At 37.8% G+C, this 17,606-nt stretch overlaps 3 protein-coding genes and 1 long non-coding RNA gene across 4 annotated transcripts; 2 read left to right on the top strand and 2 right to left on the bottom strand.

The window, feature by feature from the left end:
- The first annotated feature begins 93 nt into the window (after nucleotides 1-93).
- On the top strand, nucleotides 94-3,679 carry LOC133525422 (inhibitor of nuclear factor kappa-B kinase subunit beta). The gene has a single exon (XM_061861668.1). The coding sequence runs from the start codon at nucleotides 587-589 to the stop codon at nucleotides 2,909-2,911; it is 2,325 nt and encodes a 774-aa protein (XP_061717652.1). The 5' UTR covers nucleotides 94-586; the 3' UTR covers nucleotides 2,912-3,679.
- A 343-nt stretch (nucleotides 3,680-4,022) lies between these two features.
- Nucleotides 4,023-5,993, bottom strand: LOC133525425 (uncharacterized). Its single transcript, XM_061861672.1, has one exon. The coding sequence runs from the start codon at nucleotides 5,789-5,791 to the stop codon at nucleotides 4,082-4,084; it is 1,710 nt and encodes a 569-aa protein (XP_061717656.1). The 5' UTR covers nucleotides 5,792-5,993; the 3' UTR covers nucleotides 4,023-4,081.
- Nucleotides 5,994-6,493: 500 nt separating this feature from the next.
- On the top strand, nucleotides 6,494-7,342 carry LOC133525444 (helix-loop-helix protein delilah-like). The gene has a single exon (XM_061861699.1). It carries the CDS (start codon nucleotides 6,742-6,744, stop codon nucleotides 7,201-7,203), a length of 462 nt encoding a protein of 153 aa, XP_061717683.1. The 5' UTR covers nucleotides 6,494-6,741; the 3' UTR covers nucleotides 7,204-7,342.
- A 4,294-nt stretch (nucleotides 7,343-11,636) lies between these two features.
- Nucleotides 11,637-12,736, bottom strand: LOC133525408 (uncharacterized). The gene is made up of 2 exons (XR_009800569.1): nucleotides 12,484-12,736; nucleotides 11,637-12,251 (listed from the first exon to the last, which is right to left on the bottom strand). It is a non-coding gene; the product is annotated as an uncharacterized LOC133525408 (long non-coding RNA).
- Between the last annotated feature and the right edge of the window lie 4,870 nt (nucleotides 12,737-17,606).

The raw sequence follows: 17,606 nt of genomic DNA, 5'->3' as shown, positions 1-17,606 counted from the left end.
GACAAAAGAAACTGCGTGAACAGAAACGCACAATTTAAGCAAAATAAAGTATGCGGTTAGAAAACAGTCGCTTTCTGAGAATTTGGTGAGAATTGATTACAATAAGGTCTAAATTTGCCTGAATTACCTCCCAAGAGTGAGCATCAGCTGGCTGACATTTGACACAAGTGAAAAAATAAATTTGTTTGGGAAGTTTATTTTTGTGACATCAATGTCATTAAGGTGTTTTATAGAGCAAGATTTGCAGTTGCGCAAAGTTAGTCATAGGAATTTTTATTCTTTTGTTTATTAGTGTAATTTACTATGCACTATGCCTCATCCATTACTATTTTGTCGGAGCTTGGAAACTTTGTTAAAATAAGTAGTTGATTATTTTTGCATTGTAGCCTAGATAATTTGAATATACACTGAGCTTTGTTAGTCTCCTATAAAGTATCTCTCCTAAGTCGTATTCGTAAAGTTTATCAGTTTTTGATGATACCAGAGTTATTTTTGCACTGTAAAAGCGGTGAAGACCTATTTTTATAGGAAACGGCATGCTACTTGCGTTCTAGTTTACGAGTACCTATATCTTGTCTAAGTGAAAATGAACGACCTAGTTTTTATTGGTGATTGGACAAAGGACCGGGTTTTAGGATCCGGAAGTTTTGGTGTCGTTGTCCTTTGGAGGCACAACCGAACTGACGAAAAGCTGGCTATAAAAACTTGTAAATGGAGCGACGAACTTACCGAGAAACACAGGGAGCGATGGACCAAGGAGGTGGAAATGTTGCAGAAATCTGACAACGCGAATATTGTGAGTACGAAAGAATTACCGCCAGAATTTGTCAACGGCTTGGAACGAATGAATCCTTCGCGACTGCCCGTCCTGTGTATGGAGTATTGCAGTGGCGGTGACCTGCGCCAGCTGCTCAATAAAGCGGAGTTCTGTTCTGGCCTGAAGGAGGTGCAAGTGAGGCAAATACTCAGCGACATTAGAAATGCTATGCAGTTTCTTCACGGCAACAAAATTACGCATCGAGACTTGAAACCTGAAAACATTGTTATGCAAATCATTGACAGTCCAGGGAAGCAAAACATAGGCCCACAATCGCAAAAGAAAGTAGTCTACAAACTTATTGATCTTGGATATGCTAAAGAAATAGACTCAAACTCTGTGTGTGCTAGTTTTGTAGGCACTTTACAGTACCTAGCTCCGGAATTATTCTCCAGCAAAACTTACAGCAACTCTGTAGATTTCTGGTCCATGGGTTTAATTGCATTTGAAGTGATAAGTGGTATCAGACCTTTTCTACCATACTTGGCACCTGTACAATGGATACCACATGTCAAAAAGAAGGTACATGACAACATAAGTGTGTTTGAAACATACCATGGAGACATTGAGTACTCAAATGAATTATTTCCTGAAAATTTTATATCAAAACCCCTTAAAGTGCTGCTAGAAAAGTGGTTGAGGGTTGCTTTAGAATGGGAGCCAAGGTTGAGAGGAAGAGATTCTCCATCAAAAGTAACATTTAACATCCCTGCTGAACAAGCAACGGCAGCTAGTAAAATTGTGATATTTGATCTGTTACAAGAAATTCTATCTAGAAAGATAGTAAAGGTATTTTCAGTCTCTACACTCTCCCAACATGCCTATGAAATTGATGACAAAACCAACATATCAACATTAAAAAAATACCTAGAAGATGATACTAAAGTTTCTAAAGAAAACCAAATTTTGATCTCACCTAAAAGTTTTCTTGACCTTGGAGATGATGAAGTAGTTGTTAATTATTGGAATGACTCTTGTAATAACATGCTTTATCTGTATGATAAAACTATCACGATACAGGATGTCATCGAGCCAGTTGTGCCTAAAACTGTACAAAGGTCTCTTAAAGAAAATCAAAAGGCAATGTACAATTTCAAAAACAGTCAGAATCTGTACAGAAATAGTGTGTATTTTGTAATGTCTCAAGTAGAAATGTATGAATCTTTAATAAACGGACTATTTGTACGGGCAGAATCCTTTAAACATGGAAGCAAACTGTTGTTATTGAACCATAATAAGGTTGACAAATGTATAGGAAAGTTAGCAGACAAGTTGGAAGTTGTTACAAAAATGACAGAGACGGGTAAAAAGCATATTGAGAGGCTCAGGGACACCGGTACCGGTATCAATTACCTGGGTGGCTTTGACAAGATATTTAGAGATGTTGATGACCGGACTGAGAAAATAACCAAATTGCAGCTAGCTTGGAACCAGCTCTCCGTAAGACTACAATCTGCAACAAGACGCAGCAACGAAGTCCTAACCACAGACATAAACAACTTTGTTTCCAAAAACAACTTTCAAACAATACTCATGGACACTTTGAAATCATATCTTCACTTCAGAAAGAGTGAATTCTTCACCGACCAAAGATGTAAAGAGAAGCAATGCACTGACATCATAAAGCTTTCCTATGAATGCTTGAAACTTAGGTGTAAAATCTTACATGAGATGCGTCATCAACCATTTGTGTTAAAGCTTGTAGATCTCAACACAGAGCTAGCAAAGATTGCAGATATTATTTCAAATGCTGCTGATACCACAGACAAGTTAAATCTAGACTTGACAACAGCAATAGATGAGTTAACCGATTGCATGTGGAACACAATAAGTCTCTTAAGCAGTGATGCGGATGACATAGCAAACTTGCCGTATAGTGTGGTATCATTCCAGAAAAGAGACTTCAAAATTGGCGAGCCGGTATCAAATCACTGTATCCAAGTACCAAATATTCAAGATGATGAAAAACTCAAATCACTAATTGAAGAAAGTCTGAAGTTGAGGAAAAATCATTCATATTTAACTGAGCAGTTAAACATGCATAAAGAATTGATGAAAAAGTCCAGCTTTGATTACAGTTTCTTAGCAGAATAAAAAGGTAGATTTAGTAGAGGACCGAGGAAGAAAAATATAAATCTGAATCTTTAAACAGTTCTTTTCTACTTTGTAAAGAATATATTATATATTGTTTTATATTAGTATATATATATATTGTTGTATTTTTGTGCAATGTCTGTTAATTGTAGATAACTATTATTTTTTTTATTAGTTATTCTGTTATGGTTGATTAGGATTAAAATTTATTTAAAAACTACTGGTTATCAGGTGCTCTAAGTTAATGAAAAAGTGTCTTACTTAAATCATCAATTACTGGCCACCTTCCAATGACTGGATGCCTTATACTAAACCCAAGTAAATTCTCAGGGCAAATGTGAGTTATGTATTTGGTTTACTTGAATTGTGAGAATAAATCAATATAATTCTTATTTTAGTATGAGGTGGCCAGTAATAAATGATTTACCCTAGTTGTTGGTATATTTTCCTAATCAAATAAAATATCTATAACAGACTATTGTCATAGCGTTAAAAATATAGTGAGTGAAGATCATTTTTAACACTTCACTTGTCTAGCAACTTTTACTGCTGATAGATAGATAGATAAAAACTTTATTCGTTTCCACAACATACATGGACAGTAGGTACGTTTAGATATTTTTCATGCTGATTGTGTTCACCGACAAATATTACTCTAAGGGTGCCAACTAATTGCTGTTGTATTTTGAACTTATTTGTATTTTATTAATGTTAAACTTTGATGGGTGCTGCTGTTAGAACTTAATATACAACAATTTATTACTTAAATATGTATTTTATTTCAACTATAATAATGTATATAACTGCTAACAGGAAACAAAAGATATATTCGTATGCATGCTTAGAGTAATAATCTAGACCAGGGGTTCCCAAAGTGTGCGCCGCGGCGCCCTGGTGCGTCGTAGAAAGTAAAGAGGGGCGCCGTGATTTCTATCATTATCCGAAACCACAAATATTCGCGGGTACCTATTTGAGCGGTCGCATCGGTAAATAATATAGCGTCGTGTCACTCTTAATCGACCGTGATTTTAAATTTACAAGGGCGCCGTTGCGAAATACTAAACTTGTAACTGCGCCACATGTTGAAAAAGATTGGGAACCCCTGATCTAGACTAAAAACAATTAAATTATACAGCCTTGACAGACAAGGAAAACGTAACTAAATCTCCATCATGCTATATATGTAAACTGTTCCAACCAATTCTTAAAGCCGTCTAATGTTTTCGTCAGTCGCTTTACATCCGAAGGAGGTCGTAAATATTCCTCTGGTGCGATCCTTGGCTCGGGGCTGCCATTGATATGAAGCCAGATAGCAAACACTGCATCATTAATATTGGCTACAGCTCTTCCACATAACCGGGCCGATGTCAGACATGTCAGAACTAAAGCCCCCATATTCCCAACGGAAGCCCCTTTAGGCATCTCTCTACGAGCAGCTAGCATATAGTTCCTTAAAAGCCTCTCAGTGTGGTCATCCAGAGTCACTTTCACACCAGCTACCATATCCAAATAGGACGCTAAGTCTTTATGAGCTTTGATTTCCTCCTCGCTAATTTCTTCCGGCTCTACAGCCCTTTGCAGCATCATATCTGAAACTTCATCAGTATATTGACCTAAATCGCCTCGGCAAACCGTCCCGAAGACGTTCGCTACATTGAAGAGTATTATCTTCTTGAAATCCATTCCCTGCGCCCATATTGCGCTTCGTAAGTCTGTTTTGCAGGTTTCAGTTGAAATCTCTGCGCTCTCTATTGTAGTTAAAATGGCAGAAGTCTGCTTTTGATTGTACGAGTGTAGTGGTAAAGGCATTACACAGACTCCTCCAGAGCTTGCTATCAGAGCAGTTGAGACAGTTGTGTTAGATGTTCCTAAGAAGACTGAACGATCAGCAAGTTTTGCAGCCTGCGTCATGATTTCTCCAACGTATCTCGTGTCGAAGTTAGCGACGAGAACGTGAATAATCTTAGAAGAGCTCAACGCGTTCGCTTTCACACTGGCCAGACTTAATACAAGGCTGATCTTCAGTTCCATGAATGTGTTCAAAGGACAGACATTCAGTCCTAAACTTGAGGCGAGGCAGTATATGAAAGACCACGGTATTCCATTACAAGCCCTGTACCATTTCGCGATGTCTGGAGGGATAGGACTAGTCACCGGAGCTGCCAAAGGCAGAACTTCCTCTATTGACCAGATTGATGTAATCTTTCTCAGTATTACTCCATATATATCGTAAAACGATCCTAGTTTCAGTTTAGAGATCAAATCGTCTACGATCATAAACTTTTTTGGAAGCATTTGTCCTTTTAACAGAAATGTAGCAGTCAGTTTTTCGCCGCAACGCTTCAAACCGCTGTTTTCGAAGAGAACACTTTTGCAGACGTGGCATTTTGGCGGTTCTTTCGGTATGTATTGTAAAATTACCTCGCTTCCTTCACACTCTTCGGGGCATGACCAAACTGTATGGTAGGCATAGCTTGCAGGTTTCGAAATAGCTAGAAGAAGCCCTCGGAAATGCACTAACCCTGAGAGATTACGTGGGTTAGTGCGCAATAAAACAGTAGGTACACTTTTCAACCTCAAAGTAACCGCAACTTGAGGAAATTCTATACCGTGAGTGTAATGATTGACGTTTTGCAGACAAGCAAATAGAATTTCATTGAATTTGTGCTGCAATTTCAATGGTTCTTCCAAAAGAAGATTTCCGATATCAGGAACTAAATCAATAACATCCATAACGTCGATCTCAAGCAGGTACCGAAATGGCGGGAAACGGGCAGACTTGTTATTCAACTTTTGCAAAAAGTTTTCACACGCTTCTTTCATATATGGCAATAAACGCCTTTTGTCTAAATATAGCAACAGTTGACAACTTGCTTCCATTGCTATAATTTTCGTGTAACAAGAAATTATTTTATTAATATTCGATCAATTAATTAATTTCGTAACGTTTTTAATTTTAAGTAACTTTTTTTTGTTTTTTATCCATTTCCTTGGTTTTAGCTTCCTTGTATTCTGCCAATAAATAAAAACTTATGTTTTGTGGTCTATAATAGGTTAACCTACCAATTTTTTAACTCAGTATTTTTTTTAAGTTTAATTAATTATGGTGTAAGAAGGCATTTGAAAATAAGTTTAAAACAAATTTATCTATCCAAGACTTATCAATTAGACAACTCATGAGGTTGTTTTCTAAAAGTGTCCATTACATAATCATAGCACTAAAAGCCTACGCTTACATTTACTAGCCCACACGAAACAGAAGTTGCAAGGTCGACACACAATCAGCGGAGGCTGAGGAACGGAAATGCTGGATCAATATGCTAATCTGATCAGCAATATTTGCCTTACTTAATGCTTGCTTGTGGTCGTTCATTCATTGTAACTAAGTACGCTCGGGTGCTAAAGCGCCTTAAATTTCAGTGACGCTAAATCGATGAATGACGAAGTGATAAGATGACGCATAGCATATTCATCACGATTTTACGAATGTTATGACTAACTACGTAGTTAAATGTCTAAATGTATTCTGTTTGTAATATTGACCCGGAAACATGCACGTAGGTAGGTACTCGTAATGTGTTGAAATAATCTTAAAGTGTAGTCCTTTATCAAACGTTAACAGTGTAATTTCATCAAGGATATGAATTGCACAATGCAAGACGAGATTCTAGAAGATAGTGATAAATCGAGCCCATTCAGCGTTTAAGCAATTATCCGAGCGATTGTACTTGAACGAAGCGGGGCGAGTAGGCGGAGTGAGCGTATTTTTCGAGCGGAATTCGGGCGCGGGCGGCGCTTGCGGCTCCAGTCGCAGGCGGCAGTCGCACTCCATGCCCGACCACGACAAGTACCAGTTGCGGCCGCGCGCCGCGCGTTCCCGCGAGCCGCGCGCGCGCCGGGCGCCGCAACCCCTCAGCAAATACAGGAGAAAAACCGCCAACGCGAGGGAGAGGAGTCGCATGCGGGAGATCAACCGAGCCTTCGAGACCTTAAGACAAGCCGTCCCTGCTGCGGCCATCACCGGAACACCAGTACCATGCGAGAAGTTAACCAAGATCACAACTTTGCGACTGGCTATGAAGTATATAACAGCTCTCTCAGCCGCGCTTAGGGATTCCAGTGAAGAGCCGCCTCCTCCGGACCCTTGGGCTTCCCCGCTTTGCTCAGATTTATCGGAGTTTTCAACAGAGATGGAAAGCCGGTCGGAGTGCGCGGAAGATTCTCTATCTCCCTTCGAGTCGTTTCTTGCGGAGTTTGACTATGATACGTACATGGAGAGAACGTTCGCGTGACGTGAAGTGTTTTGTGATGGACTGCTTTCTGATTAGGTATAAGTTTTATTGCCATATTAATTAATATATTTTTATACGAGATTCTTCTTTTGAGATTTATTTATTTTCTAATTGTAATAAAATTTAATTGTTATCGTTATGTTTTCAGTTTTATTTTGCACACTATTGTTGACTATTTTACATATTTTGGGATCCATTTATTTACTTTATTCCCTATGCAATCACTTAAGTAAAGTGCTGTAATAAAATGCAAGTAATTAAAAACATTGAAATCAATTAAAGCGTTAAACAAATCGTAAACGGCTTCCAAGCATAGTAAGGCATGTCCAATCATTTGCACTTAAAGGAAAATAAAATTTAACGACACATTAATTGACCAAATTCGGGTACACATTACTTTTAATGCCCAGACCAAAATTATAACTGAACTCTTATCAACACAAACTTATTGAAAAGTTATAAATAAAGTAAATTACGTTTTCTCATACGATTTATCTCATGGTAGAATAGCCTTGTATTTATCTGTTCTAGATACCTTTATCTTTATCTTAACCCAAAAAAGTTAACAATCCATAGACAAATTTCGTTCCGTATAAGCGAATCTCCAGTGAAGCGTAAAGATCGAAGATTATGTAAAACTCCGGAAGCGTAGGCCGGATCGCACAAAGTCGCAACCAAAAGGGACCTTCAGTAACTTAAAACCTTATAACAGTAAAGACGGTTCCACACGCCCATTTGCCCACGCGCTGATCTCTCTCATTGTTCCTTGGCAATTGGAAATGGATACGAAGATGAATGTAATGTTACGGATGATTAATTTTGCTTGTTAGTCGATGATCTGTAATTTTTTGTCTTTTAATTACTTGAATGATGTCCAATTAATTATCATTTATGCAGTTCTTCGCATCTGAAATAAAAAGTTTTAGTTCTTCTTTCAAGTACTCAAGAGATCCTTAACGGCTAGGTCTCAGGCTAATAGCCTAATATCAAATCAAATAAAATTCACACTATCGACGAGGATTACGTATCAATTAACCGATTATTAGTCTAACTATACCACTATACCTACCTATAACTAACTATCTGAAAATGTTGTTTTTCGACACTTTGTTCGCTTTGCGACACATTTTTTATTTATATGTTCAATTAAATACTTACTAGTACACAAAACATAATAAAAAACTTGCCTTAGGTCCTGTTCGCTCACTAGTGCGGAAAAGTAGCACCATATGTACTGTAAAATATTTACAATTATTTCTGTCTTACAGAACATGCATAAAAAAAACTTGTTGTTTCTTATTTTTTCGCAACTGTATTAAAAAACGTCGTTCGATACACGTGCAGATATGTCATTCTTCACTCTCGGCACCTCTCGGCTATCTCGGTACTCGTGAAGTAATGACATACATTAATTCCGCACTAGCATCGAAATGTACTATTGTTTAAATTTGAACTTTAATAGATGTCAGTAGAGTTCAATATTATAACTGTCATAGATGGTTGCATATGCGGTAAAGGGTTAAAAACTAATACTAATACAAATAAAATAAATCGGCCAAGAGCATATCGGGCCATGCTCAGAGTTACTCTTCCGTCACAATAAGCTAAACTGGAGCTTAAAGTATAGTAGATTATTAACCAAGGGATGAACTGTGGATAGTACGTCTTTTTACTATGAAGGGGAAACTTTTTGCGACAACTCAAAAACAGCTAAACTGATCATGTCCGCTATAGTTTTCATTTAATGTCTTTCTTAAGCTCTACTTCCACAATTTTTTCGTATTTTTTTGACCTTTTGGTTCAAAAGTTAGAGGGGGGACACTTTTTATTTCGGAGCGATTAACTCCGAATATTCACTTTATCAAGAATTTGTTGAAGACCCCTATTAGTTTTAAAAGACCTTTCCAACGATATCCCACACTGTAGGGTTGAAGCAAAAAAAATCACCCCCACTCTACGTGTAGGAGAGGTAAGTACCCTAAAAAAAATGTTAGACTTTATTCTTGTTGTGACGACCGGTCTGGCCTAGTGGGTAGTGACCCTGCCTATGAAGCCGATGGTCCCGGGTTCAAATCCTGGTAAGGACATTTATTCGTGTGATGAGCATGGATATTTGTTCCTGAGTCATGGGTGTTTTCTATGTATTTAAGTATTTATCAATATTTATATATATTATATATATCGTTGTCTAAGTACCCTCAAAACAAGCCTTATTGAGCTTACTGTGGGACTTAGTCAATTTGTGTAATAATGTCTTATAATATTTATTTATTTATTATTTATTTATATGCCAAATTTCAGCTTTCTAGCACTAACGACCACGGAGCAAAGCCTCGGACAGACAGACAGACAGACGGACATGGCGAAACTTTAAGGGTTCATAGTTGACTACGGAACCCTAAAAACGCGAGAATCTTATGCAACAGCTATCCACATGACTGCAAAAAACAGTTTACCTAGTTCAAAACCTAGACAGGAATAAACGTCTTGGATACAACACTATACAAAAATAAAAATACTTACTTAAATATAGAAAACGCAGTGAGGTGGAGTGAACCTTTCTCGTTGAGTCAAGTTTCGTAAAACGGGCGTTTTTTCTGTGGGCTACATTATTAATTTATTTTCTTTATTCAGGTAATTACAACACAGTATATTAACTTAATTACAAAAGTATCGTTAAACCAGTAAAGTTTGCCTCAATACTCCATTCCGCGGTAGATTTAAAGTTTGCCTCAATACTCCATTCCGCGGTAGATTTTGTACAAAAAAAAAATGAGTTTATTAAAGTGTCCAGCAGGAAAATTAGGCTTTCAAGTCTAATTAAATATTGTATGATATTCACAGAAAATACGCTAAAGTTGCTAACTCATAGGTACTAAAAAGGGATGCATAGCTGAATGTGCAAGTCGCAAAATGTGCACTAATGCAAATCGCAGAAGGTGTAGATCGTAAAAAGAGCAGGTCGCAAAATGTGCAAATCGTAAAACGAGTAGGTCGCAAAATGTACAAATCGTAAAATGTGCACGTCGCAAAATGTGCAAATCGTAAAATGTGCAGGTCGCAAAATGTGCAATTCGTAAAATGTGCAGGTCGCAATATGTGCAGATCACACTGTACTCGTAGATGAGAATGAGAAGTCTTCTTGAATTCTCTTCATCCGGGCGGGTCACGGGTGTTCAATACCCGAGTAGAGCTGATACCGCAGATCCGGGCGTGAACTTAACCTGGACCTTAACCTTGTCCTAGAGGAAACGATTCTTGGCGGGCCCGTGTAGTTGTTAGTACGACTTTAAAATAAGAAGTTTTTCCATACAGAGGAAGATTAACTGTCAAAAATGTTAATAAGAGCACTCTATTAAAACACACTAAGGTCCATTTTCATTTGACAGGGTTGAAGGAGGAAAACGTGCCGAAAAAGAGAGCAAAAGAGACCACTGTCCTTTTCTAAAAGTAGTCATTGGTTAAAAAGAATAATCTATGATAGGTGAATATATTATATAAAATACGCGAAGAAAATAATAGAATAAACAAGGACATCTGAATATTTAATCAACGTTAATTTGTAACCAACACGGTAGCCATAGCAATACGATAGGAAGGGACAGTTGTTAGTTAATAGTTAGTTATATTATTATCTGCTTGCACATTTTGCGATCTGCCCATTATGAGATCTGCACATTTTGCGATCTGCCCATTATGAGAACTGCACATTTTGCGATCTGCCCATTATGAGATCTGCACATTTTGCGATTTGCCCATTATGAGATCTGCACATTTTGCTGTTTGCTCATTGTGGGATCTGCACATTTTGCGATTTGCTCATTTTACCTAACCTGCACATTTTGCGACTTGCACATTCAGCTATGCATCCCTAAAAAGTTATTGACCGATTTTCATTTGCTTTTATGGCTTTAGTCTCCCAACAGGCGTCGATTTGAAAGTAAATATGTACCGGCTTATATCTATTTAAGTATACCCATTTAAAAAAACATTCACCACAAACCGTTATTTTCCTCCTAAACCGCCATCCAGAAAAATACACAAATAATCAAAAATCTAAATTTATTTATTTGCCAAAAATTTGCGCAGTGTCGTAGGAATCCAGACCGGACAGAATTGCCATCTAGGCAATACAAAAAAATGTGGTAGGAGAAGATTGGCACCATTCGTACACTTTTTTCATTTTGATTTTTAAAAATTCTAATATCAAAGATAAATTGCTTAATCGGTTATTATAACAAAATACATATATTCAGCTTCCTAATAAAAATGTATGGAGTCATTATTTCTTAAAATAAATGAATGAAATGCATTTTAGTAAAAGCTGTCAAATGTCCGAAACTACCCCACTATAGAGGTGCATTCGTACATAGATAGGGGAACATTCGGACGGTAGGTTGGTAGGTAGGTACAGGTAGAATAAAAAAGCAAAGTCATTATCAAAACTCGTATTAATTGGCATTATAAATAGTAACGATGTAATAAACTAAATGACAAAACTTTTTATCAGCAAAACATATTCATTTCTTAGAAAAATAAATCAATAAGTAGAAAATACACAACATGGTGTAGACTATACTATTTTTTAAACCAAATCAGTCAATAAGAGATCAATATTCTAGTTATTTCCTGTATCAGACATAATTAGAGTCCAGTTTCATCCCATTTTGGCGGATAGATACATTTCAGAACTTTAGCATAATCATATGCCAGCTTTCTGACTTGTAATATTGTGAGCTCGTAATGCATTTTTGAGCTTTTTGCTATATATTCGTTTAATTGGGACTCTTGTTTTTGAGAAAATACTTGATAACTGGTGAATTTTGACTGATATGTGCGCTCGTGCCAGCATCATCATGTTTATATTTTATTTATTTTTTACCCGACTCTCCAAAGTTGAGGCCTTAATGTTATATTTATCCGCTGCTTTTCTGTAAGACATTTTCTCTTCCAAAACATCTTTTATTGCCGAGGACATATTTTCTTCATTTATTAATGTAGACCTAGTCTTTTTTTTCTTGTAACAACGCACCATTTTTGCGTATTTTCTGAAATAAAAAAAAACCCTGTTAATACATGTACGTGTGGGTATATTCGTACAGTTACGGGGCACATTCGTACGCTTACGTTGCTTGCTAGTTATTCGTACGAATGTGCCCATCAGTAGGCGTACGAATCTGCCCCGAAGGTCAAAAATGAAAGATTTTTATCCACACACAAATCATGTATAAAAACCCACAAAAAAGATACATTATCATTATCTTGATCGTAGTTACTTACCAATTAGCAATAATCCAATATAATTTGTCACTTCACATAAGCACGAAACACCCGGAAACATCAACAAAATATTTACTCTGAGCGTGCAAAAACACATTACGTCCTCTCGCATTGCTCGCAATGGCCGCTCTGGCGGCTAACTTCGTTGACAACTGACGGCCACCCGAGCCTACTCACACACGCAAAGCCGTAATAAATACGTCGTTCTAACAGGCGGTTGTATTGACTGTATGAAGCTTCCCCGTGTATGAATGGTGCCAATCTTCCCCTATCCTGCCGTTTCGCCGAAAATTGTAATGCCGAATTTTACTTGCCAACCAAATTTTTCGCAGACGTTTTAGTTGGCATACTAACTTTTACCAAATAATTATTTCGCAACCATTTCATTTCCCAACCCCATAGTTGGGAAATGAAAATTGCATACTAGGTTGGGTTAGGTTAGGTTGGATTATGTAAAGTTGGGAAATGAAATTCGCCCAAATGAAATTTCGGCGAAAAGTTGGTTGGCAAAGTGAAATTCGGCAAAGAATGTACCTACCTAAGTATTCATTACCTTAGTATTAATTTAAATACGAGGACCGTGTCGCGCCTTCTATACCCACCTTGTGTAACACAAGTGCCTGAATCCAAACGGGTATAAATTCGCTTGGGCAACAAAATATATATCACATCATCAATACATATAATACCATGCCACATGAGAGTAGGAGAAGGGGGTCACCTTCGACCACACTGTTACATGTACAGTACATATACTTCAGAGTTGGCATCGCACGCATCAATATGAGAGTCTAGTCTACTGGCCTATCCAGAGTGACTCATCCGTATGATCGGTTCGCCTCCAGACTAGGTACTACCGACTAGTACCCTGGTGTCCTACACACCACCTGGACGTGGGGGCGATGCCCCCACGGGGTCCTCCATAAGCCTGCCCCCTAGACCCGGCCCTTGTACTCCAACTCATAACCGACCGTACTACATGCTTTGCCTGTGTGCTTCCGGTACACACTCCATGAAGCTACGGGCTTCCCTGTCCAATGTCCTTGTTGTCTAGGTACATACACCTCAAGATTGGACTACACCTTAGTGAAACTACGTTAACCAAGGACCGTTGGTCAACCCCCTTGTTCCACTCCCATGCAGCTAGGATGTCGATTATATAAGCGTAAATATGTGTATAAACACTCACCAGGGCAGGCTCCCGTTACCGCGTGGAGGCACACCGAGTACTTAATTTCTCAGCACACCCAGCGCCATTCCACACCTCATGCACGTACCTTCATTTTGTTCTTCCCAATGGCGCCATCGTGCTTTTTCCGCCATCGGAACTGTCATCCGAGCAGTCAGTGTTGCCACATGACAAAGTAGTAACCTAGTTGATACCACTTACCAACTTACATCGCGCTTGGCGCGACAGACCGGTCTGGCCGTCCCTGGGTTTGAATCCCGATAAGTGCATTTATTTGTGTGATGAACACAGATATTGTTCCTGAGTCATGGTTGTTTTATATGTATATAAGTATGTATTTATCTATATACGTATGTGTATATCGTCGCCTAGTACCTATAGTACAAGCTTTGCTAGTTAGCGGCTAGGTCGATCTGTGTCCCCAAATATTTATTTCTTTATTATTTTATTATTCAAGTACAAATTATTATTCCTGAGACCATTTTCACGTAGCAGAACTAGATACAAAGTGTGAATACAGTTTCAAGTAATCAGTTAAGTACAAATAGTATTTTATTCGTGCATACACCAAGTAATAACGCAATAAACTTGTTTTTGTATACTTAATTGACTTCGTTACTTACCGCGACACGTTAGTAAGTTTAATGACCATACATTTTTGGCCGTTCGTACTAAAAAGGAGACGACTCGACTTCGTAAAGTGCCAAAACGATCGCTTATTAGCATTCGATCAAAGAATGTAATTAACGACGAAATTTACTTTATATTTAATAATGAGTATTTGTGAGTAATCCTCACTTTACATTATTAGTTCCTGCTTGAAAAATATTATACAATGTATTTCCCTCAAAACAATCAACTGGTAGTTTCTAGGCACAGAATTTATTTTATAATAGCTTTAGGTATTGTCAGTAGTTCGGTAAATTAATTAGTGTCCGACCGTAGTTTCGATAACAGCTAATTAATTTTGCTTGTCTCGCCGTCGGCAGCGAGTTAATCCTTACCCTAAATAGAACAGGGGGATCTAGCCAATATATGGAAGAATAGAAGACCTCTTTATTAATTTGTACTACTTATCTGTGGTCTTTGGTAAAATAGAACCGTCCAGGTTCTTTATTATCACTAAAAGAAATCCATCCCCCTAGAACCTAATATGCACTGTGAGGTTTAGGAAGTATTTCCTCCCGAGCTTCATTCGAGAGACTATAATTACAGTACGGGGCTCCTCAAAAAAAAGCACGGAATATAGGTTTCTAAAGGATCGGCTACGCGCATGTGACTAGTATAGGAGGCATCCATAGGCTAAGATAACCGCTAGGCACGCCTTCAGTGCTTATTACATCTGGAGGAGGCTGACCGGCTTTTCTACAAAAAGTGACCGGTGACCGTGTAGATGACGTATTAAAGTGCTTAAGCTTTAAGCAGGCCATACACACTAGGGCTTGCCTGCGCAGTTTTGACAACTGCACAGGTAACAAGGAGCGTATGTGGCATTCGCCTGTGCCGCTTTTTAACCAGTTGTGCAGTTGAACGTCAATAAGGTTGTTTCCAATTTTTTGAAATGCTCGTATTACGTTCTATATTAACTAAAAGCTGCCCTAAAATTCAACTTTTATACTAAAAACGGCTTTAAATATGTTAAATTAACAAAATATAGTTTGACAGATGCTTTCGCGCCCGAAACGCTCTTTGAAAATTGTGTGACGTCACAGTTTACGGTTTGACAAATTGACACATAACTACATACACACGTAGAACATACGAACTGTCAACTGACATTTGTCATTTGTTGTTTATCGCCTGTCAACAGTGTCAATCCGAGAGTTGTGACGTCATCAGAATCTTCAAAGACGTTCGTTTCGAGTTTGGTCACGTGACGTGTGCTAAAAGATATTTTAAATTCAATATTTATAAAAATATGGTCATTACAGGTCCCCTAAAAGTAGTTTAACATGTTCTTATAATCCAAAAGAATTTATTGGGATACAATTCTGCCCTAAGATTTGTAGATGGAAACGACCCTATTGTAGCCTGTAGGCCATCGATCGACCTTGTTTAAGCAGGGGGAGAAACTGATCCTTTCGGGCATTCTCGGAACCGTTCTGCTCAGCATTGCTAGGAGCAATTACTTATTAGGGTTGGCACAACTTGACGTCCCTTTGCATGCACAACCGCAGATAAGATAATGACTTGAATTTTGACATCCCTAAATAGCCGAAAGAGATAGTGCCATACATTAGAAAGGGACAGCATTCGTCCCTGAATCGCTGTCAAACTTCGGTTTTGTAGGAAATTTCTTTTCAGTACAGTAGTACTATTACTTATTTTGTTTATTTGTTTATTGCAGTCTTGTACAATGCATTAGGTTATATATAATAAGTCCTAGTTATTACTATGGTACATGGACCCGGATAGGGCAAAGCAATTTGCTACTTATATCTAACACGTAATTAACAATAAAAATAATCAAATCATAATACATTATTAAAATTACAGTTCTTGCATGCAGTAACATAAAAATAGTTTAAATTTGCAATGTCACTACTTTTACCTAGTTTAATCGTGCTTGTCAATATTTGTGTCAAAATCATGGATGCATAGCTGAATGTGCAAGTCGCAAAATGTGCACTAATGCAAATCGCAGAAGGTGTAGATCGTAAAAAGAGCAGGTCGCAAAATGTGCAAATCGTAAAACGAGTAGGTCGCAAAATGTACAAATCGTAAAATGTGCACGTCGCAAAATGTGCAAATCGTAAAATGTGCAGGTCGCAAAATGTGCAATTCGTAAAATGTGCAGGTCGCAATATGTGCAGATCACACTGTACTCGTAGATGAGAATGAGAAGTCTTCTTGAATTCTCTTCATCCGGGCGGGTCACGGGTGTTCAATACCCGAGTAGAGCTGATACCGCAGATCCGGGCGTGAACTTAACCTGGACCTTAACCTTGTCCTAGAGGAAACGATTCTTGGCGGGCCCGTGTAGTTGTTAGTACGACTTTAAAATAAGAAGTTTTTCCATACAGAGGAAGATTAACTGTCAAAAATGTTAATAAGAGCACTCTATTAAAACACACTAAGGTCCATTTTCATTTGACAGGGTTGAAGGAGGAAAACGTGCCGAAAAAGAGAGCAAAAGAGACCACTGTCCTTTTCTAAAAGTAGTCATTGGTTAAAAAGAATAATCTATGATAGGTGAATATATTATATAAAATACGCGAAGAAAATAATAGAATAAACAAGGACATCTGAATATTTAATCAACGTTAATTTGTAACCAACACGGTAGCCATAGCAATACGATAGGAAGGGACAGTTGTTAGTTAATAGTTAGTTATATTATTATCTGCTTGCACATTTTGCGATCTGCCCATTATGAGATCTGCACATTTTGCGATCTGCCCATTATGAGAACTGCACATTTTGCGATCTGCCCATTATGAGATCTGCACATTTTGCGATTTGCCCATTATGAGATCTGCACATTTTGCTGTTTGCTCATTGTGGGATCTGCACATTTTGCGATTTGCTCATTTTACCTAACCTGCACATTTTGCGACTTGCACATTCAGCTATGCATCCAAAATCATGTAATATAGAGTACAATACATTCTATATAGAAATCATACATTGGTGTCGTTTAGGAATTCATTAACAGTATAGTAGCATTTTTCAATGAGCAGTTTCTTAAGATTGTTTTTAAAGGCGGTGGGATTTAGCTCGGATTTAATTCGTTCCGGGATTTTATTGAAAATGTCTATAAATCTGGAATGTGGACTATTTCTGTGGACTTATTCTGTGGTATAAGGAAAATAACTACACAAAATAACAAATATGTTTGATAAAACAAGGATAAAATTCACATTCTTCTTACATTGCCGCTCCCTTTTAAAAACAGGAATAACACACAGCGGCTCATACGTATGACGTAAGCAAA

The sequence above is a fragment of the Cydia pomonella genome, chromosome 15 (assembly GCF_033807575.1).
Source record: "Cydia pomonella isolate Wapato2018A chromosome 15, ilCydPomo1, whole genome shotgun sequence".
NCBI lineage: Eukaryota > Metazoa > Arthropoda > Insecta > Lepidoptera > Tortricidae > Cydia > Cydia pomonella.
Note: the sequence above shows the minus strand (reverse complement) of the source record. Positions and strands in the feature narration are given on the sequence as shown.